The sequence below is a fragment of the Littorina saxatilis genome, linkage group LG8, assembly GCF_037325665.1.
Source record: "Littorina saxatilis isolate snail1 linkage group LG8, US_GU_Lsax_2.0, whole genome shotgun sequence".
NCBI lineage: Eukaryota > Metazoa > Mollusca > Gastropoda > Littorinimorpha > Littorinidae > Littorina > Littorina saxatilis.
In genome coordinates, this window is record NC_090252.1 from 8615201 (window position 1) to 8639200 (window position 24000).

A 24000-nucleotide genomic window follows, 5' to 3' on the forward strand; every position below is an offset into this window, starting at 1 on the left:
GGGATGGTGGAAAGTGTTACTTCATTTTGTACTGTCGAAAGGTTGACTTCCGTTTGTGCTGAAAATGCGTGAGAGCGCTGGGTGGAGAACACAGATATGACGTCATAGCAAGCTGTAAAGACGGGGCCTTGGATGACGCCTTCATGCCACACGGACAGGACAAGAATCAAGACAACTATAAGTTTGGCTCCATTGTCGATGTTAAATACTGTGTGTTGCTCCGACTTCCCTGGAGAAAAAACCCAGATGAAACGAGTAAGACAAACATACAGATACACAGGCGCACAGCCACCTAAAACAAACACACCCACAGACACGCGTGCACACATAGACATACGGGAACATGTCCCTAATGCTTTAACCGTGAGGGCGTTAAACAATATTTAACATACACACACGCGAACACACACACACACCCACCCACACACGCACGCACACACACACACATACACACACACACATACACACACACACACACACATACACACACACACACGCACACACACTCATACTCACACTCACACACACACACATACACACACACACACACACACATTTTCTTCTCAAACCAAAGGTATGTGTTTGTAGTCAACATCAAATTGCGATTTGGACGTCAGCCATACAGGTTAGAAGATGCTTAATTAATACGGGCCTATATATTCCTATCTTTAGATACACGTTTGACCGAAAAGCTTACTGATGACTCATTCCTGCACTGACTGGGTGTGAACTGGGATGGCGCTGCACAGCTGTGCTATTTATCAGGTGATCCACAGTTGATATTTGTGACCCTCCACGACGGTATGAGTCGCATGTCACCTTTGCATGATTTTCATATTTTTACATTTTCCTGAAGAGTTTTTTTTATGCTCTATCCAGTGGTGAAAACCGTTTTAGAAAAGAGCGAAAACTGTTTGAGTTATAAGCCTGTGACTAAGGTGACCCTCACACTGTTACCAGACACTCCCCGGACTTGTATTAAGCCCAGCGCAGAACCGCGCGAGGTGACATGCGACTCATTTCGTGGTGGAGAGTCACATTTTATAACTTTAGGTACAACGAGGTTCATTGCCCATATTTTGGTTTTTGACGAATTTTTTTCTGGCTTTATGTTGTTTCATGTGTTTGTTTGTTTGTTTGTTTGTTGTTGACGTTGTTGTTGTTGTTGTTGTTGTTGTTGTTGTGTCAGCATTGGAAATTCTCGTGGACACTGATGTTATTGTTGTTCATTGTAAAATAGATACGAACAATATTTTGGCACGAGATTTTGTCACAATTTTAAGCTTGCATGAACACAGAAGTCAGTTTAGTCATTCTTTGACACATGATACAAAATTACAAACGGGCTGCTTTCTACGTAGAGTGGTTTGTTTTAGCTAAATCAATGTCAGTGACACAATTAATTCATCAATAAAAAAAATACCACTTTGTCCAGAGGGGAGCCAAAAACAAAAAAAGAATAAAATATGCAGACTGCAAAGAACACAGCCAGTGTAGATATTATAGTATGAGTCCCAGTGGAGTGATGGTCGTATCTCATGTAAACGCTAAGACGGATGCATTTAATTGCCACGTACAAGTCGCTGTTTACACGGTCACAAAAAAAACTAACCCTATTTTAACACAACGTTCTGGAACAGAAGAGTTTTGAAGACTCCCTGTATTTCAGATTTTGTGAACAAGACTGATATACATACATGGCGAGACAGTGGAACTTGAGTCGGAGTAGACCACACGTGCAGCTGCCCAACGTCCGTACATATTAGCCATGGTTGTCTTCTCCAGTCTGTTCGGTGTGATTTCTCCTTTCTCTTCAAAAGATTAAAACCCCTCCGTTTGCTCCTTGTTTTACCCAATGCAAATATTCTTGCACGTAGCTCACTGTTTTATGTATCTTTTCTCGTTTGAGCGTTGAGGGATGTTATTTCAAATTGCAGAAGAATTGAACACAACATTCTTCGTTCCTGTGGAACGTGAGGAACATAATCAAAATTCAGCCGACACAAAATAATGCGAAGTATGTTTAATACAGAGATTTATTACACTCGAGTAGACTTCATCAGATGCAAAACATTAAATGAGACAAACACGACGGCCCCCCCACCCCCACCCCCCCAAAAAAAAAATAAAAATACAGCAAATGTTGGCATGATAAAGCACGAGAGCAGCGCATGCACACTCTTTTCCTCGGCCTTAATTAAAGATTGCATGCACAACATAAGGGGACACATGGTGTTTATGGATGTGTCCTCATAAAATCTTGCACACTAACATAAATACCTCAGATGAGCCTTATTTTCTTAAGTTTTAGCAAAATATATAAATATATGCAAACATGTTTAATGAATGACCCTCTCCCCCCCCCCCCCCCCCCAGGTGATATGAATTTCGCCCCCCTTGTGAGACAAGTGTTTCACCTCAATACATATCTGATAGACGTGTTATTGCATAATAATAGTCTAGTGCACGATGTTTGTTCTTGAACTACAACCAGGTTCAATCAATCAACAATTTTCTATAGGACTGAGGGCAAAATTTGATTTGTATCAATTGTTAAAATTGTTGCCAATAATTAGAAAATATTTTGCAATCTCATCGTAGTTGTTTACATAAGTGTGTAAACTTTCATGAAGGTTGGTTGATAAACACCGGAGATACGGCTTTGACATGATTTGTCACCACATCCCCCTTAACAATTTACACTTTGAGCAGATGCGATGAATTCCATAATGATTGACAGGACAGGAATGTTGCAGCATATGTTCTTAATTAATATTTTAGCACGAAGCAGGCAAGCCGTTGATTCGCGGTACTTGTTCACGTTGTAACGTTCTTATAGAACATGGAAAATCCTATGCTTGTCAGTTTGTGATACTTCACACAATAAATTTCTTCTTTTTTTAGTAGAGCAGAAATCTCCCCACCGAGTGACCCATGCTTAAAATGTTCCATCTTCTGTGGAAGTATTCCGTAACGTTGTTGTTGATTTGAGTTTCAATGACAGCGTTTTCCACCTTTTGCTGTGGAATTTTCATCAGGTGCCCGGCACTTTTGGTTCACCCCCACAGGGACACATTTGTTCGCAAGCCCTTCCCTTCAACGACGACAACAACTTATTGGCTGCGGATGTCACAGGCGAGGCCATGTACGTCACGGGGGACAACAGCCAACCCAACAGCCAGCTAATCGCCGAGATAACCATGGAAACAATGAACGTGACAACATAAGCTATCCAACCGTACAACCAATAACCCGAAGTTGCAAACGCTGCAACGATAGTCGTGCCGACAAAAGCTATCCACCCGTACAGCCAGGCAGCAAGAGCCGCAATCATAGACATGATCCACACGACTACAAAAGCTATCCATCCGTACAACCAACAAGTCGAAGTTGTTACAGCAGACACAATACAAGTGACAACAAAAGCTATCCATCCAAACAGCCAAAACGCTGAAGTTGTCATCACAGAAACGACAAACATGACAGCAAAAGCTATCCAGTCATAAACAAAACAAACCGACGTTGTGACGATCGAGATGACATAGGCAACAACAGAAGCCACCCAAACGTACAGGCGGGTGGCGGCCCATAGATTAATGATGTGTTCTGCTGCATCGTACACCGGAGAAAAAATATACCAGAAACCGTGTCCGACAGACGAGGCAAAGGGCTGCAGGATAACGTGAGTGAAGCCGTCTGGTGCTTTGTAATCATGCCATATCAGCAGGACAAGAATGGCCAGTATGCCCGCACACTTCGTGAATTCAACATATTTGTGGCTTCGTGCAGCTCTGCTTTGCTCTGAAAAGAGAACACCAAAAATCATGAGGTCCGTTTTGCATGAAGGAAAACAAACATAAAAGCAATAATACCAGCGACCAACTACACCCTTACCTGCCGTCCCTCGGTCTCCCTCCCTCCCCCCATCCGCCTTCATCGCATTGGGATACCCACAATTTAGCCCCATGAAAGAAAAGTGATACTGTTGATATCGATGTAGTGTGACGAAGCTCACACGGCACTGAATCTTGATACTGCTGTCGCATCCACTGTCATTACAACCGACCGCTACTTCTAATTAAGTCCTAGGCATAAACTATTCCAGACACACATTGCCATTGATGGACCTCTCATAAAAATGCATCACACAAACACAGACACACCAACGCAGACCGAAAAACAAAGACATAGAGAGGTGGGGGGGGGGGGGGGGGGGGGAGGATACAGACACAGCATAACCGTCAACACAGACGAAGACAATCAAAGAAGCAGACACACAAAAGCATGCAAAGGCACGCATAGACACATGATGAGAGAGAGAGAGAGAGAGAGAGAGAGAGAGAGAGAGAGAGAGAGAGAGAGAGAGAGAGAGAGAGAGAGAGAGAGCAATACACACACACACACACACACTCACACACACTCACACACACACACATCAATCAATCAATCAATGAGGCTTATATCGCGCATATTCCGTGGGTACAGTTCTAGGCGCTCTGCAGTGATGCCGTGTGAGATGACATTTTATACGGCCAGTAGATTGCAGCCATGTCGGCTCATATTTACCTTTCACGGCCTTATTCCAAGTCACACGGGTATGGTAGACAATTATTAACTGTGCCAAAGCAATTTTGCCAAGAAAGACCCTTTTGTCAATCGTGGGATCTTTAACGTGCACACCCAATGTAGTATACACGGGGGGTGGTTCGGACACCGAAGAGAGTCTGCACACAAAGTTGACTCTGTGAAATAAATTTCTGCCGAACCTGGGATCGAACTCGCGCTGACAGCGGCCAACTGAATACAAATCCAGCGCGCTACCAACTGAGCTATATCCCCGCCCACACACACACACACGCACATTAACGTAACAACCGTCACCACACTGAGCAGTTAAAACAAATATAATAATCAATCAAAAAGCACGCAGAGCACACACGGAAGTAATAGCAAGTCGCCTAAAGCAAAATACATTTAGTCAATCTGTCGAACGCAAGAAATGAAACAGAACGCACTGCATTTGTTTTGCCATTACCGGCACCGCGGCCGATAAGAGCTGGGCTTGAAGTGACAAGCCAGTAGAGCGCAGTAGCGCTTTTGCTAAACAGATAAACGCGTTTTTCTTTATACTTGTTAACTTTCTGAGTTTTTTTCTCCATTCAAACATAACAAATCTAAATGTTTTTGGATTCAGGAAATGGTAAAGAATACGATGTTATCAATTTTAAATCTATTACTACAATTTTATTCTTGATTAGAATTGTCAGATTTGTAATGAGCTAACTCATCAATTGCTTTTTTTTAACTTCCAAGCTGAAATGCAATCCCATAATCCGGGCTTTGTTGAAGATTACTTGGCTACAATTCTAATCAATTTGATAGAAAAATAAGGGCGTGACAGTGCTGCCTCAACATTCAGTAAAAGACGGATGTGACATCATCCAATATATTTATCGAGAAAAATAATAAAGAGTCTGGGGATATTATTTGGAAGAATTCTTGTGTAAAGTTTCATAAAGATTGGTCCAGTAGTTTTCTCGGAATTGCTCTACACACACACACACACACACACACACACACCACCACCACCCTCGTCTGGATTCCTTGTCAATGTTAAACTGAATATGTAGCCAACATTTGACTAAATTCAAAAAGAAGCCAGCCAAAAAGATAATCCAGTAGACCATAAAAGTAAGCCCAATAAAACAAATAACTCAGCTACTTCTGCTTACACATTCTTTCGTTTAAAAGAACCACAACTGAACGTCCATACGCACAAACGTGGAAGGACTCGAACTCAGGTAAATCTTCTGTGAATAGTGAAGTGAGGTGAAAAATTAATAAGTAAGCAGAACAAAATTAATAGTAACACAACTGTCTGTGCTTGCATTTTCGTTCATGTACATGAACAACAATCCCAAAATATACATACGTGCCAACGTCGGAGGACTCGAACTCAGGTAAATCTTTTGTGTAGAGTGAATGGGGGCCCGGCATTCCGGACACGTGGATCCTTGCCCCCTGGTCAACTGTTTGAGACAGACCACACAGAAGGTGTGACCACACGGAATGCAAGCGGCGAGTGGTCGCCCTTTCTTGTCTTCCAGACAAACACTGCACCGTTCAGGCATTGTGATATTTCTGGTACCTTGAAGGTATTTTCTTACAGTTTTTTTTGTGGTACTCTTCTTGGTTGGTTGTGGCTTTTTAACGTCCCTCAAAACCTATTTGGCAATGCGGATCGATACGAGTTTTTTTTTCTTTCTCAATTTTCAACTTGGTGTAAACGAACTGTAAAACGGTGTTATTCCCATTCACAATATGACCTCACAGCAACATACTACTGAAGAAATGTAAGTATTCTTCTTCTCCTTTTTTGTAATCAAACGCCGTGCTTCTTTTTCAGGAACAACTTGATTGTGAGGCCTTGTAATGGTCGGTGCACTTGCTCTTCATTTAATTTTTTCCTAACGAATTCACAGTTGACAGGTTATATTTCTTCTGATTACTTCTGTGGTTTTGTTCGCTTTCCTGGGTCCAAATCAAATTGTTGTCTTCACTTGTAGAAACTGTAGGCTTATACTGTTTCTTTCACTTTCCGTTTCACATTCCTTTCACTTTCACTTTCATGTACACTTTTATTGCTTATACTGTTTATTTCACTTTCCGTTTCACATTCCTTTCACTTTCACTTTCATGTACACTTTTATTGCTTATACTGTTTATTTCACTTTCCGTTTCACATTCCTTTCACTTTCACTTTCACGTACGCTTGTATTATTCACACCTGCAGCGCACGCAGTCAGTTCCTAATACGCAGCGTTGTTAATTGTAGAGCGTGTAATGTGTGCCCAAAGAAAGCACAACTGCTTGAAAGTGCTACAAAACCAGCAGGTTTTAATTTGAAATTTGCTTGGTGTGCTGGTAAAAAAGTCTGCGGTCAACGATCATCTGCAAGATCACTAAACTCACGGGAAGCACAGATCTTGTTTATGTCTGCTTGACAGAGCTACACACACACACACACACACACACACACACACACACACGCGCGCGCGCGCGCACGCACGCACGCACACACGCACGCACGCACGCACGCACACACGCATGCACACACACACACACACGCACACACACACACTCACACGCATGCACGAACACACACACACACACACACACACACACACACACACACTATCACAAAAAAGCAGCGTGTCCTGGATCGTCTCTCCCTTGGTATTTTTCTACAATGTCTAATTTGCGTGGAAGGAGCTCATACGAAATAAAATTCACAACACAGCAAGCGCCTACGCTATCCGGCACCCATGCCAACAGAATAAACTTCAACACTGAGGACACATTGACGTCGATCGGTTTACACACACTGCAGTCCTTCCGTGCAGTTTGTTAACCTTTGCCGTGCTTCCTGGGTTCACCTGTACCCAGAGACACACTAAAATCATTGTAACTCTGGAACCATTAAAGGTATCGTTTTGAAATTTTAAGTATCTCTCACACACCTAATTTGCTCTCTGTCTGCAAATTTTTAGTGTGTACATGACAAAACATCAGAATTAATTGATTATGATAATTTACATAAACACTACCGATGGCGCGGGTTCACACATACCCATACTTTTAAAGAGTAGTAGTGATTGTAACTATCCCTCTGCCGACGGCGCGGGTTCTGCTATACCCATAATTACCAAAGCGGCGGAACAGTGTCTGTCTGCCTGTTTGTCTCCAAGAGACTGTCTGTCTCTCTGTTTGTCTGTCCGTATCTCTCTGTCTGTATGTCTGTTGTCAGTTGCTCTGTCTGTCTGTCTATCTGTCTATCCGTCTATCCGTCTATCTGACTGTCTATCTGACTGTCTGTCTCTGTCTCTCTCTCTGTCTGTCTCTCTCTCTGTCTGTCTCTCTCTCTGTCTCTCTCTCTCTCTGTCTCTCTCTCTTAGTCTCTCTCTCTGTCTCTCTCTCTTAGTCTCTCTCTCTGTCTCTCTTTCTTAGTCTCTCTCTCTCTCTCTTTCTTAGTCTCTCTCTCTCTCTTTCTTAGTCTCTCTCTCTCTTTCTTAGTCTCTCTCTCTCTCTTTCTTAGTCTCTCGCTCTCTCTCTTTCTTAGTCTCTCTCTCTCTTTCTTAGTCTCTCTCTCTCTTTTTTAGTCTCTCTCTCTCTCTTTCTTAGTCTCTCTCTCTCTTAGTCTTTCTCTCTCTCTCTTTCTTAGTCTCTCTCTCTCTCTTAGTCTCTCTCTCTTTCTTAGTCTCTCTTTCTCTCTCTCTTTCTTAGTCTCTCTCCCTCTCTTTCTTAGTCTCTCTCTTTTTTAGTCTCTCTCTCTCTCTCTTTCTTAGTCTCTCTCTCTCTTTCTTAGTCTCTCTCTCTCTTTCTTAGTCTCTCTCTCTCTCTAGCTCTTTCTTAGTCTCTCTCTCTCTTTCTTAGTCTCTCTCTCTCTCTTTCTTAGTCTCTCTCTCTCTCTCTTTCTTAGTCTCTCTCTCTCTCTTTCTTAGTCTCTCTCTCTCTCTTTCTTTGTCTCTCTCTCTCTCTTTCTTAGTCTCTCTCTCTTTCTTAGTCTCTCTCTCTCTCTCTTTCTTAGTCTCTCTCTCTTTCTTAGTCTCTCTCTCTTTCTTAGTCTCTCTCTCTCTCTCTTTCTTTGTCTCTCTCTCTCTCTCTTAGTCTCTCTCTCTCTTTCTTAGTCTCTCTCTCTCTCTTTTAGTCTCTCTCTCTTTCTTAGTCTCTCTTTCTCTCCCTTAGTCTCTCTCTCTTTCTTAGTCTCTCTCTCTCTTTTTTAGTCTCTCTCTCTCTCTTTCTTAGTCTCTTTCTCTCTTTCTTAGTCTCTCTCTCTCTCTCTCTCTCTCTTAGTCTCTCTCTCTCTTTCTTAGTCTCTCTCTCTCTCTCTTAGTCTCTCTCTCTTTCTTAGTCTCTCTTTCTCTCTCTTAGTCTCTCTCTCTCTCTTTTGTGTCTCTCTCTTTCTGTCTCTCTTTCTCTCCCTTAGTCTCTCTCTCTCTCTCTTTCTTAGTCTCTCTCTCTCTTTCTTAGTCTCTCTCTCTATTTCTTAGTCTCTCTCTCTTTCTTAGTCTCTCTCTCTTTCTTAGTCTCCCTCTCTCTCTTTCTTAGTCTCTCTCTCTCTCTTTCTTAGTCTCTCTCTCTCTCTCTTTCTTAGTCTCTCTCTCTCTTTCTTAGTCTCTCTCTCTCTCTTTCTTATTCTCTCTCTCTCTTTATTTGTCTCTCTCTCTCTCTCTTTATTTGTCTCTCTCTCTCTATCTTTCTTAGTCTCTCTCTCTCTCTTTCTTAGTATCTCTCTCTCTCTCTTTCTTAGTATCTCTCTCTCTCTCTCTTTCTTAGTCTCTCTCTCTTTCTTAGTCTCTCTCTCTCTTTCTTAGTCTCTCTCTCTTTCTTATAGTCTCTCTCTCTCTCTCTCTCTCTTTCTTAGTCTCTCTCTCTTTCTTAGTCTCTCTCTCTCTCTCTTTCTTAGTCTCTCTCTCTCTTTCTTAGTCTCTCTCTCTCTCTCTCTTAGTCTCTCTCTCTCTTTCTTAGTCTCTCTCTCTCTCTCTTAGTCTCTCTCTCTTTCTTAGTCTCTCTTTCTCTCTCTTAGTCTCTCTCTCTCTCTTTTAGTCTCTCTCTCTTTCTTAGTCTCTCTTTCTCTCCCTTAGTCTCTCTCTCTCTCTCTTTCTTAGTCTCTCTCTCTCTTTCTTAGTCTCTCTCTCTTTCTTAGTCTCTCTCTCTCTCTCTCTCTTTCTTAGTCTCTCTCTCTTTCTTAGTCTTTCTCTCTCTCTCTTTCTTAGTCTCTCTCTCTTTCTTAGTCTCTCTCTCTCTCTTTCTTAGTCTCTCACTCTCTTTCTTAGACTCTCTCTCTCTTTCTTAGTCTCTCTCTCTCTCTTTCTTAGTCTCTCTCTCTCTTTCTTAGTCTCTCTCTCTCTCTCTTTCTTAGTCTCTCTCTCTCTCTCTTTCTTAGTCTCTCTCTCTCTCTCTCTTTCTTAGTCTCTCAGTCTCTCTCAGTCTCTCCCTCCCCCTCTCCCTCCCCCTCTCCCTCCCCCTCTCCCTCTCCTGCAAGAGGTCGGTGAAGGGAGAAACTCGATGCAACCACTGAAGTAGCGCTGTGGGTTTCCCTGAACCCACCCCGTCGTTAGAGAAATAAACGATAAAAACCCTCTTTCAAATGTATGGGTTCAGACAAACCCGCATCGTCGTTAGAGGAATAAACGGTAAAAACCCTCTTTCAAATGTATGGGTTCAGACAAACCCGCATCGTCGGGAGTGTGTAGTCAAAAGCGGCATCCGGCAAAGGTTAAACGAAGCGCTTGTGCACAGATCGTGTTGATAACACTATGAGGGGAAGCATTTAGATTCAATCTCGGAGTTGCATTTAAAGCCACACAACTTGCTATTAAAGTGGGTTGTATGTCCTCAGTTTAAAATAGTCAGTAAAAAGCTTAAGTTTGAATTGTTGCAGATATTCTAAACTTAGCAAGACAAAACATACGTTTTTAGCAGGGCCAAACCAAATGGTTAATTACTGATCTGATTTATTTCAGCTTTTAAAACACTTTCTTTTCAAAGTGAACGCGGTCCTCATGCGCAGTGGCAGCTTTTGCCAACGCAGAATCTTGTGGTTTAAGTTTGGAAGCGATCTCAGGGCTTTTATCTTAGGTACTATAACTTTAATTTCCCCCGAATTTGTCGTGACGGCAAGCATTCACAGGCGGTGATGAATTATTGATTGCATGTGGTAACAGTGAACCGTAACGGGTCGATACATGCAAAGGCGGCATGTCATGGCACTTTTTCTATTCCATGTCACCTGTACTGTACAATGTAATCCGTTGTGCAGTGTCAGTGAGTGACGTGTTATCTAAGACAAACAACCTGCCGTCTGTTTGGCGTTGCGTCACTAATGCTGGTGAAGAATTGTGACCAGGAAGTGTAGAGGTGGTTTTTTTGGGGGGTGGGGGGTGATAGTTTTGACTAGGAGATTTAGAGGGGAGATATGGGACAAGGGGATATGGCAGGAAGGTATATGTGTTGTGGGTTCCACCGTGTAGACACTGCATCATGTAAACTCAATCTGGTTTCTGAAATGATAAGGTAGGGGAATGAATGGCCTTTTCAGTCAATTGGTTTTACAACCAACAGCCTTATCACAAATATTTGCCCTCAAACGCACCTGCCTTGGGTGGGTTTTTTCAATGACGGGTAGTATATAACCCATACATACATATCAGAATCTTTTCCGTGCGCACTCGGTCTTGTGTGCATGTACAGACGGAAGAGGATAAGACCGTGTAGTTTCACTGGGCGAGACAGTAGAAACGTTACCAGAAGAGATGTCAGAGACGCGTAGATCTTGACGATTTAAACGCGGAATTTGAGATGGATTCTCTCCCTTGGCCACTGAGGCCTTGATTTTAGCCCTTTTTGTTTGCTAAAATATGGGACCTATGTTTGGTCGCCAGAGACGACGTGGTCGAGTTTCCCATACGTTCTGAAATAGCTGTATTCATATATCTTCAGCATCGACTTGACATAACGACGCCTTTTTACTTGTAAGCTTAACCAAAGCATAAGAATTTCCTGTTTAACGAGCTTAAAGGCACACACAGCCTCCCGTCCGTTTCTGACCACTGAGCTCCCCGAGCCTCTACATATTGTACACAAATACTTCCATTTGAACGCTCACCGAACGGGAACATCCTGGCTGCTTTCCGTCGAGAGTGAGACATTGTCAAAGAATGTATTTCGTGCAGTCAGCTGTTTGATACCACAATCGGACAAGAACAACAACAACAACAAGAACAACAAGAACAAGAACAACAACAACAACAACAACAACAACAACAACAACAACAACCCTCGCACATTCTGACCCATAAATCATGCAAATATTGCTTTGTAGGACAACAGTTTAACAAAAATAAAAACTTGAAAAAATAAAAGCTTTCTAAAAAAACGAATCTTAATGTTCGTATCATCTCTGCCCAAATGAAAGTCCTAAGTTATTAGCGACTTTTAACATGATACAACGACAGGCAATAGTACTTTTATTTCCTGCAAGTTTCCAAAGTAAAAAACGGAAGAGAGTTGTATTTTTAGTTTAGAGTTGTGGAGATGGAGCCCCTGTGTTTGGAACTTATATTGATATCATTAAACAAATGAGAGTAGTATTTGTATGACCTATAAAATCATGAGTCCAAAGTTTGGCATTTCTTTTGATTTTATAATAAGAATCTGTGACCCTCCACCACGGAGTGAGTCGCATGTCACCTTTGCATGATTTTCATATTTTTTACGTTTTCCTAAAGAGTTTTTTTATGCTCTATCCAGTGGTGAAAACCGTTTTAGAAAAGAGCGAAAACTGTTTGAGTTATAGGCATGTGACTAAGGTGACCCTCACGCTGTTACCATACACTCTCCGGACTTATATCAAGCCTAGCGCAGAACCGCGCGAGGTGACATGCGACTCATTTCGTGGTGGAGGGTCACAGATGCCTGTTGCTGTATTAAAAGACTGTTTAATTTGGCTCAAACTATCTCTGAGAATCCGCTTTTCATTTGAAGCTCAAAACTATTTACTAATTGTCACCCACCGACATGAATATTGTCAGCTAGCTCTTTAACAATGAACACTAAAGAACAAAGAGTAGTATTGTAGCCACTTGTTAAAGTGCTTCTATTCATAGGTTTCGGTGGGCGACTGTGCACTCAATGTTACGATCGCTGTGCGACATACACACATACAAATACACAGAAACAGACAGACAGACATACAGACAAACAGACAGACAGACAGACAGACAGAGAGAGACACACACACACACACACACACACACACACACACACACACAAACACACACACAAACACACTCACACTCACACACACACTCACACACACAAACACACACACACACACACACACACACACACACACACACACAAAATGAAATTTGCAATAAAGTCACATTTTACTTCACAAAACGATCATAGGCATGGATTTTGGCCAGAGCACAAAACCAAAACGGATTTTATGATTAGTTGCATTCCGTTTACGAGATATTAAACTGAAGAAGTACGAGGAAATAGGTCACCAGCAAGCCTGCCATCTGGAAGTAGAAAAGAGTAACACATTTTACGCTGGGTGAAAACACACGTGTGATTGTATCTGTTAGACCGTGCCCATCTGAAGGTCTGGCTAGAAAAGAAAAGACAAAAACTGACGTTTAAATATTACATATTCCGGGGCGGGGATATAGCTCAGTTGGTAGCGCGCTGGATTTGTATTCAGTTGGCCGCTGTCAGCGTGAGTTCGATCCCAGGTTCGGCGGAAATTTATTTCACAGAGTCAACTTTGTGTGCAGACTCTCTTCGGTGTCCGAACCTCCCCCCGTGTACACTACATTGGGTGTGCACGTTAAAGATCCCACGATTGACAAAAGGGTCTTTCCTGGCAAAATTGCTTAGGCACAGTTAATAATTGTCTACCTATACCCGTGTGACTTGGAATAATAGGCTGTGAAAGGTAAATATGCGCCGAAATGGCTGCAATCTACTGGCCGTATAAAATTTCATCTCACACGGCATCACTGCAGAGCGCCTAGAACTGTACCCACGGAATATGCGCGATATAAGACTCATTGATTGATTGATTAATTACATTTTCTTCACCCATGTAAATTACAAATATGACAACACAAATGCATACACGCCGAGCACATATACCCACCTGCTCTCTTTTCTTCTCTTTCACTCTCTCACAAACATCTGATTCCTGCCCCCCCCCCCCCCCTTTCCTTTTCTCTCTCGCACGCACGAACGCACGCACACACGCATGCACGTACACACACACACACACACACACACATACACACACACACACACACACACACACACACACATATACACGGACACGCACACACACACACACACGAAATGTAAATCTTAGTTAGTAAGTTTGTTTTGGTCTGTGTTTAACTGTCTGTTATGTATGAGTTTGATACTACTAATCTTACCGTTAAAACCGTTTCCTTGGTGACGTCAATGATACCAAACACCGTGAAACCGATGGACGTTCCTGTGAGTTTTGAGACGAACAGCTGCAACTGAAACACATTTCGAAACGTTTGAGTCGAGGAATGCTTTTGACTGATAACTGCTGGAGGGTGAGTGTGCGAATGAGTAAAGGAGGAAGTCAGTAAGTTTGTGTAGAGTAACAACAGTATCTTCTTTTATCACATGTGACCCTCCACCACGGAATGAGTCGCATATGTCACTTTTGCATGATTTTCATATTTGTACATTTTCATTAAGAGTTTTTATGCTCTATCCAGTTGTGAAACCCGTTTCAGAAAAGAGCAAAAACTGTTTGAGTTATAAGCCTGTGACTAAGGTGACCCTCACACTGTTACCAGACACTCCCCGGACTTATATTAAGCCTAGCGCAGATCCGCGCGAGGTGACATGCGACTCATTTCGTGGTGGAGGGTCACAAATGCGTTTCTATAATATACTTTTTTCGGAAATAATCCTGTCAGGATTTTCATCACCTGAGAAAATAACGAGCATTAAAAAGTATGTTGAGACATTTTTCAATCTATTACTGAAATGTTAATTTAAACTAGAAATGTAAGAAATTTAATGAACACATTCATTAATTAGTTTTAAGTTTCTACGCTGAAATGTCAGAGAATGTTTTACCAAAATGTCAATCAATTTGATTGAAATACGAAGTCGTCACAGTGCCGCATAAACTGTCCACGTGCTTGCTTGGTTGCTTCTTTGCTTGAGTGCATATTTGATCAATAGCTCGCCTGGATGTTTAAAGCCCCACTCCGCCTCACATGAGGTTTACCGAACGATGACATATTTCACTAAAACAGCAATACTAACCTAATGGGACATACTCACAATCGCAATCAGCAACATAAATGACACTTACAGATCTCTTGATTTGCAATTTAAAGCGCGTAAACCACACACCAGTTCTCGTGGTTTACGCAATCCCCGAGTAATCGGGGTCCCGTGTGACCCACTTTTTCACACATGATCAATTGAGTAGTTTGCGCTTTCAACTCTTCACTATATCAAAAATAGCATATAACTGAGCACCTCTAAATCTAAAATAAACAAATGATTGATATTGACACAAAACAAAAATAATTCGATGTGAATGCGTTATATATTGTGTGTAAAAAAATTTCTGTTTGTCTGTCTGTCTTTAAAAAATTCCATTTCAAACGGCAGAAATTAATATGTAAAGCGCGGAGAGCACAGTTAATTGTGGTTCGCGCTATATAAGCTCTTCATAATAATAATTCTGTTGTGATTCAAAAATGTTTGTCTCACACACTGTCAATTTATTATTTAGATTTTAAAAGTTAGGTCCAGCCAGCACCATCACGAGGCGTCCAATTCACATGGTACTATCGGCACGAAATAAATTCTTTGAAAAATGTCTCACTCTCAACGGAAAGCAGCAAGGATGTTCCCAAGCGACAAGCGTTCAAATGGAAGTATGTTTGTACTGTATGTAAAAGCTCGGGGAGCTCTGTGATCAGAAACATATGGTTTACGGGAGGCGGAAGGTGGCTTTAAACACACCAACCTACCTGTGCTAGCTGTCCAGGCGTGGCTTTGTCTTACCTATGCTAGCTGTCCAAGCGTGGCTTTGTCTTACCTGTGCTAGCTGTCCAGGCGTGGCTTTGTCTTACCTGTGCTAGCTGTCTAGGTGTGGCTTTGTCTTACCTATGCTAGCTGTCTAGGTGTGGCTTTGTCTTACCTGTGCTAGCTGTCTAGATGTGGCTTTGTCTTACCTGTGCTAGCTATCTAGGTGTGGCTTTGTCTTACCTGTGCTAGCTGTCTAGGTGTGGTTTTGTCTTACCTATGCTAGCTGTCCAGGCGTGGCTTTGTCTTACCTGTGCTAGCTGTCCAGGCGTGGCTTTGTCTTACCTGTGCTAGCTGTCCAGGCGTGGCTTTGTCTTACCCGTGCTAGCTGTCCAGGTGTGGCTTTGTCTTACCTGTGCTAGCTGTCCAGGTGTGGCTTTGTCTTACCTGTGCTAGCTGTCCACGTGTGGCTTTGTCTTACCTGTGCTAGCTGTCCAGGCGTGGCTTTGTCTTACCTGTGCTAGCTGTCCAGGCGTGGCTTTGTCTTACCTGTGCTAGCTGTCTAGGTGTGGCTTTATCTTACCTGTGCTAGCTGTCCAGGCGTGGCTTTATCTTACCTGTGCTAGCTGTCCAGGTGTGGCTTTGTCTTACCTGTGCTAGCTGTCCAGGCGTGGCTTTATCTTACCTGTGCTAGCTGTCCAGGCGTGGCTTTGTCTTACCTGTGCTAGTTGTCCAGGCGTGCCAGGTGTAGCTTTGTCTTACCTGTGCTAGCTGTCCAGGCGTGGCTTTGTCTTACCTGTGCTAGCTGTCCAGGTGTGGCTTTGTCTTACCTGTGCTAGCTGTCCAGGTGTGGCTTTGTCTTACCTGTGCTAGCTGTCCACGTGTGGCTTTGTCTTACCTGTGCTAGCTGTCCAGGCGTGGCTTTGTCTTACCTGTGCTAGCTGTCCAGGCGTGGCTTTGTCTTATCTGTGCTAGCTGTCTAGGTGTGGCTTTGTCTTACCTATGCTAGCTGTGTAGGTGTGGATTTGTCTTACCTGTGCTAGCTGTCTAGCTGTGGCTTTGTCTTACCTGTGCCAGCTGTCCAGGTGTGGCTTTGTCTTACCTGTGCTAGCTGTCCAGGCGTGGCTTTGTCTTACCTGTGCAAGCTGTCCAGGTGTGGCTCTGTCTTACCTGTGCTAGCTGTCCAGGCGTGGCTCTGTCTTACCTGTGCTAGCTGTCCAGGTGTGGCTCTGTCTTACCTGTGCTAGCTGTCCAGGTGTGGCTTTGTCTTACCTGTGCTAGCTGTCCAGGTGTGGCTTTGTCTTACCTGTGCTAGCTGTCCACGTGTGGCTTTGTCTTACCTGTGCTAGCTGTCCAGGTGTGGCTTTGTCTGCACGCACAAAGAACAGTGGATCCAGGGTGGAATGGGCCTGTAACAGTTCAACTGACCTTTCAACCCTGATTACATTGCCCCTTCACTAAGCTTTCAGCAGGCGAATCCAATCAAAATCTACAAGTATCTATTGAGGCAGAAGTACATACATTAGAAGTGATCAACGATGAAAAAGTTGAAAGATTAAAAACAAAATAAGAAGGTTTTGCTTGCTGAAGATTCGAACGCGTGACCCGACTTTCCGACTGAATCGGCGGTCAAACGATCACGAACTAAGCTAACCGGGGCCACTGATCTAAATGGTAATAGAAACAAGTTTTTGACTTCAAATGTTACACGTAAGTTCTTATGAGTTTGTAAAGCAAATCCAAGTAGCATCAACCCGAAGTGTAACCGAAATTATGTTGGAACTCCGGCGCTGAAAGGCACTGACCAATCACCAAAGGGTGCTGACGTCATTTCACGAACAATTCCCTATTAAGAATTCCAAACTTGAGAGATTTTAAACGATTTCTGTTCGTATGTAACGCCATATAACCGGTTTGTTATATGAAGGGAAGTAAGCGGTTAAAATCGAACTCGTACGTAAGAGCACATGGACCATGACCATGGCCATCATGTGTCCGTGTATGTGTGTGTGTGTGTGTGTGTGTGTGTGAGTGTGTGTGTGTATGTGTGTGTGTGTGTGTGTGTGTGTGTGTGTGTGTGTGTGTGTGTGTGTGTTTGTGTATGCGAAAATAAAAAACACACAATTTTATTGTCACAACCACACACACACACACACACACACACACACACACACACACACACACACACACACACACACACACAAACACAAACACACGCACACGTACACACACACACACACACACACACACACACACACACACAAACACACGCACACGTACACACACACACAAACACACACTGTATTTTATAGTTAACTAAATTTTTGTATTTGAAATAGTCCATTGTAGTCGGTGTAGGCCTTAAGCTTATTTTAATCGTTTGTCCAGTATTTAATTTAATTCTCTATTTTTATATGAACTCAAATGTTTAGTGTTATTAGTATGTCTTCTTAGGCTAAGTTCTATTTAATCAGAGTATGTTTGCGTGTGCTTATACCTAGTGATATTGTAAAGCGCATAGTGCTTTTAGTTATGCGCTATAGAAATCTCCTTAATAAATAAATAAATAAACACACACACACACACACACACAAACACACACACACACACAAACACACACACACTGACACACACACACCCTCACCGTCTCATGCGTAGAAGCAGCAGCTACAGAAATGAGCAGCAATTTGGCCAGGAGTGCCACCAGCCAGAACCCATACGCCATCACACCCACCACACTGGCGCCACCTTCCGCCACCATGGTGAAGAGAATAAACACTGACAGAGGCAAAGTGGTAGCGTAGTTTCCCATCACCACTTTCCCTACCATCTGATCCAGCACAGTTACGCATTGACTAAGCCTCAGGTGCTCATGTCTCCAGCACTCCAACTCGGTCGGGAACCGCTCCCTGCATTTGGACAGTTCTAAGGTGATTGTGTTCGTCAGCTGCTCAAAACGTGTGCGAAGCAGAGCGCACAGAGCGCAGCAGAAAAAGATGGGGAAAATCCAGGCCCCGGAGCTGAGGAATAAGAGGGGTAAAGACACCAACTTGGCAGGAAGTGACGTGCCGAAAGGGTTGGTTATGCTCGCCGCTATTTCATCTACTTCCGGCGAGATGTCTACGAGCAGGATAACACCAATTAACGCGCTGTTTAGCACAACCAGACACCAGGCAGCGATGGTGTATTTGACGCCGATTCTCTTGTACTTGCAACGACTGTGTTTTGATAGACGCAGATACTGTGGGTTTGTTTCTTTGCTGACATTCTCTCTGACAGCTGCAGTGTCATCTTTGATTTTACTGTCACTATGACTGTCAACGCCTGTTTGATGACTGCAGACGTCCTGTTTGTTCAGCAAGGAGACTTCATGACCATCCAATGTGGTTTCTATGGGAGTTAAGTCTGACTTGTCCAAAGACGTCAAACGATCATCTCCCCTGTTCTGACTCTCTTTGACTTGCTTTCTGCTTGAAGAGTTGCAGTCTGTCTTCGAGAAGTCCAGGTCTTTATCTGCAATCCGACATTTTGTTTGAAACGGCTTCTCGCCACCAAGCTTGGAATCATTCAGGTCCTTCAACGCTGCTTCTGACGAAAGGTGCACACAGTTTTCTTGCTTCTCCTCAGCAGGCTGTTGGTGTGAGAAATCATTGTCCGAGAGCTCTTCAACATCCAGCTGCTTGTCTGAAGTTCGGTATGTGCAGTCGATTTTCGCGAACACCACACTCTCGGGTTCATGTGACGAATTTTTCGATTTTTTCCGAGCTTCCATGGTTTTCCAAACGTCAATGAAATTGGCGAAGATCTTCTCATTGAAGCAGCCGTGTAAGGTGAACGTGACGTTCAGCGCACACTGCAGCAACCACACCAGAATGATGATCTTCCTCGACATCTGACCCGGGTGGAAATCCACCCCGACCCAGAAAGAAGGAACGTAGCCGAGGACACGGATCCAGAGCAAGGCGCAGACACACACGCAAAACACTTTGTGAGCAAAGCGTCTTCTACGGATTCTCTCGTTGCCTGCTTTGTCACGATGTTGTTTGTCGCTGTCGCTGTCGCTGTTCGAGTCTGAGTGTTCTGGAGATTTGAACCCGAAGACGAATCCCAGTAAAGACATCGAGAAGAGCAGCGGCCTCATTTGTCGACAGAACTCCATCTGGTTGGCAGTCATGGTGAGAAGTATCTTGGTAAAACTGAGCACTTTTGCGTTTTTTAGTATATTCGTTTTCAAGCTGATTAAAGTTTAATCAGATGATGAAATTGATAACAGAAGCATTTGTCGGTTATGGTCATGCGAGAAAGTATATTCAAATAACAGCCTATACTTCGCAGGCACTGTTTTTTTCAGTTTATCCCTTCTTGTTATGTGCACATCTGTAGAACTGTGAAACAAAGCAAGCAACCCGTGTTCACATTGCTTGGTCAGAAGAAACGGCGCGCATCGTTTTATTCACATAACGTTCAAGAGTCCGACGGTAATCCGTCTGTCCTTATGATCACACAACTCATGTTTGCGTCTGACCAGTGTGCAGGAGTGTGATACAGGTACGCTATAAACCTCTGCAAGTTGCACATTAGGACTTCAATTTCATGTTTCCATGAAGTAGCTTCTAGAGAATGCGATGTGAGTGGTTGGAGGTGAGTCTGAAATCACAAAACAGGTTTGTGGATACAATGCAAGAGGAAGCAAACTACATAAAGCCAAACAAAAAGCAAATTGCTGGATCATTTTCAACCAAGATTTGCAAAATCCATGCAAACTATGACACAAACCTTTCATGTTTCACACCTTCTCTTCATAACAAAAACCAGACCTCGTCAAAGCAATCAAAAGAGGAAACAAGTCGCGTAAGGCGAAAATACAATATTTAGTCAAGTAGCTGTCGAACTCACAGAATGAAACTGAACGCAACGCAACGCAGCAAGACCGTATACTCGTAGCATCGTCACTCCACCGCCCGCGGCAAAGGCAGTGCCCGTGGAATTGACAAGAAGAGCGGGATATTCGTTGCGCTGAGAAGGATAGCACGCTTTTCTGTACCTCTCTTCGTTTTAACTTTCTGAGCGTGTTTTTAATCCAAACATATCATATCTATATAATTTTGGAATCAGGAACCGACAAGGAATAAGATGAAAGTGTTTTTAAATTGATTTCGAAAAAAAAATTTTGATAATAATTTTTATATATTTAATTTTCAGAGCTTGTTTTTAATCCGAATATAGCATATTTATATGTTTTTGGAATCAGCAAATGATGGAGAATAAGATAAACGTAAATTTGGATCGTTTTATAAATTTTTATTTTTTTTTACAATTTTCAGATTTTTAATGACCTAAGTCATTAATTAATTTTTAAGCCATCAAGCTGAAATGCAATACCGAACCCCGGGCTTCGTCGAAGATTACTTGACCAAAATTTCAACCAATTTGGTTGAAAAATGAGGGCGTGACAGTGCCGCCTCAACTTTCACGAAAAGCCGGATATGACGTCATCAAAGACATTTATCAAAAAAATGAAAAAAACGTTCGGGGATTTCATACCCAGGAACTCTCATGTCAAATTTCATAAAGATCGGTCCAGTAGTTTAGTCTGAATCGCTCTACACACACACACACACACACACACACACACACACAGACACACAGACACACAAACACACGCACATACACCACGACCCTCGTTTCGATTCCCCCTCGATGTTAAAATATTTAGTCAAAACTTGACTAAATATAAAAAACCAGCCACAGAAAACATTTGTCCATGGCTTGTGTTCGTGGTCTGTGCGGATAATCTCGGGTTCGCTCGCCCTCGCAAAAACCAGAAAAATCAAAGAGCACTTTTACCAAAAAGCAGCAACGTGGCATCGATTTTGTTGCCACTAAGTCAACACTCACCGCTGAAGCAAATGCGACAAGTTGCCATGCTGACAACTCAGCTATTGCCAGACTGGACTAGTGGGAGCTTTGCATCCTCACAAGCTACATGTAAATGTTGATTCGCTAGAATATTGCTTTACCACTTGAGTAACCTGTCTCTGCTAATGCAGGAAGGTTATCAATAAATCAAGACTACGAGAAGTTAAAATCAAAGCGGTAACGCGGCAGTTAACAACGATTTGCGCTTTGCACGAATTGAACAAAAGACACAACACAATGCCCTTTACAAATAACAAGTATCTGATAACAATAATGACACACACAGACACACACACACACACACACACACACACACACACACACACACGAATGATATTGTGATTGTCATAAGCGGGACACTGCTGGATGTGAACTACCTTTCCTACTTAGTCGCTCAGTCACTTGCCAAAATAATTGCTTACAGAAATACCGACTTAATTACTTATTTTCTTACTTTCTTAGTTAATTCCGGAAGTACCAGCTAAAATGTATAATTGTTTTCTGAATTACTAACATTGTGATTAACTCACACACTCAGTCATTCATGAAAATTCTACATGACTTGCTGTGTCATACCAGGTTTACACTAGTTACACATGGAAATGCAAGCGAAAGTGAGCTTTTCGATATTTGATCAAACAACAAGTGTAAACCTGGTATAAAACAACAAGCCAAGTAGTATTCTGTTTATCCTACATTGTGTACTTTCGTGCCTTCTTATCAAAACGTCCTGGAGTCAAAGCATCCAAACTGAAGACGCGTCTCATGGAACTGCAATCTCTTCCAAAGCCTCCTGAAGTATCTGACGTCAAAGAAAAACGACGTCACTAAAGGAATTACAGCTTCAGGTGTAAGTTCACAAATTCTTCCATGGGGATGAGCAAACTCAAAAGTGTTTCGAGAATCACATTTGTCTCGGAAACTTTGTCACAATGAGTAGTGGAAAATTAGGTCCCCGCCAGACTGTACTTTGAATATAAACCGCATTTACATGATATACACACGTGTGAGTATATGGTTTAGTCATGACATGGGTTGTCCCCCTCTCCTTTGCAGGATCAATGACAGTCGACTGCACTTTCAACTACATTGAAAAAGTAACACATTGATTGAAAATGTGTTCCACCTTTTACCACAATCACCAAGAGATAGTATAACCACTTACTGACGTACATTCCGACGTAAGTAGATCCTGCACTTCAAACGTAACGAACCTACCAAACAGTTTTCACACTCACCATTTCATACCACTGACTTTTAGGAACCAACTCTTCAACATCCGCGTTCGCTTATGTCCTAACACACGAACACAAGTTGACGAGAGAGTTTCTACACCTTTTCTATGAGCCATTTTACTCAATATCTCGAGTAAACAAACGATGTTCGGAAATAGATCGGTTGGATCAATTTGTATTGGTTAATGAAAGAGCGAATACCTTTGCTTATGCGGGGACAAATGTGACCCTCCACTACGAAATGAGTCGCATGTCACCTCGCGCGGTTCTGCGCTAGGCTTAATATAAGTCCGGGGAGTGTCTGGTAACAGTGTAAGGGTCACCTTAGTCACAGGCTTATAACTCAAACAGTTTTCGCTCTTTTCTAAAACGGTTTTCACCACTGGATAGAGCATACAAAACTCTTTAGGAAAATGTAAAAATATGAAAATCATGCAAAGGTGACATGCGACTCATTTCGTGGTGGAGGGTCACAAATAAACTCACACGTGCTCCTGTCAACATGTCTCCGACAAACCCCCAGTGAAATATCGATCGATACAGAGTACCGTGAAATATTTGTCCACCCCTAAAAGCAAGGGCATTCACTCTTTTTCAACCCGTACAAACCCGACGGAGTTATTTTCTCATTTCGTCTATTGATATATATGTCGTGCCGAATTCACGTAATTGCCAATTCCGTGTAATGGGCAAAATTTTTGCCCATTTCGCGTAATCGGCAAAACGCTGCCCATTACGCGAAATCGGCAATAGCAAGTTAATTGTGCGTGTGTGCGTGCGTACGTACGAGCGTGTGTGTGTACGTGTGTGTGTGTGTGTGTGTGTGTGTGTGTGTGTGTGTGTGGTCGATCTCTCTCTCTCTCTCTCTCACTCTCTCTCTCTCTCTCTCTCTCTCTCTCTCTCTCTCTCTCTCTCTCTCTCTCTCTCTAACAGTGTCAATGACAGTATAACAGAAAAGAACACGAGCCACACACAGAGTGAACGGTTTGTGAGCATATCCTCAGGAAATACTTGTTCTCATGTGCCCGTATTATCAAACAAACAAGGGGCCTTAGTGATTGAAACTCACAAACAATACCAAATTTAAACTTTTAGTTTAAGCTTTCATTTTGCTGATAGCAGAGGAACAGTCAGCATGGACGGCAAGCATCGTGCGCGTTTTGATGAAAAAATGACAAATTAACAGTTTTCCAAGTACACATTGCCTAACGCAGACTATGCTGATAGTGTGGACCATCGACAACGGCACCAGTAACTGGTC

General features: G+C 42.7%; 2 protein-coding genes and 1 long non-coding RNA gene across 3 annotated transcripts in view; all 3 read right to left on the minus strand.

Moving 5' to 3' along the window:
• Positions 1-2094, minus strand: part of LOC138972702 (uncharacterized) — a 2816-nt gene extending 722 nt beyond the window's left edge. The window contains exons 1-2 of the long non-coding RNA XR_011457717.1: positions 1698-2094; positions 1-229 (exon numbers count right to left, since the gene is read on the minus strand). The exon at positions 1-229 is cut by the window's left edge and continues 722 nt beyond it. This is a non-coding gene — a long non-coding RNA (uncharacterized lncRNA). The remainder of the gene's footprint in view (positions 230-1697) is intronic.
• LOC138972712 (uncharacterized) overlaps positions 1-24000 on the minus strand; it is a 320338-nt gene that overhangs the window by 70958 nt on the left and 225380 nt on the right. The window lies entirely within an intron of this gene.
• Positions 12955-20359, minus strand: LOC138972703 (uncharacterized). Its single transcript, XM_070345363.1, has 4 exons — positions 18230-20359; positions 16926-16994; positions 13995-14084; positions 12955-13088 (listed from the first exon to the last, which is right to left on the minus strand). Exons 1-4 carry the CDS (start codon positions 19757-19759, stop codon positions 13032-13034), a joined length of 1746 nt encoding a protein of 581 aa, XP_070201464.1. The 5' UTR covers positions 19760-20359; the 3' UTR covers positions 12955-13031.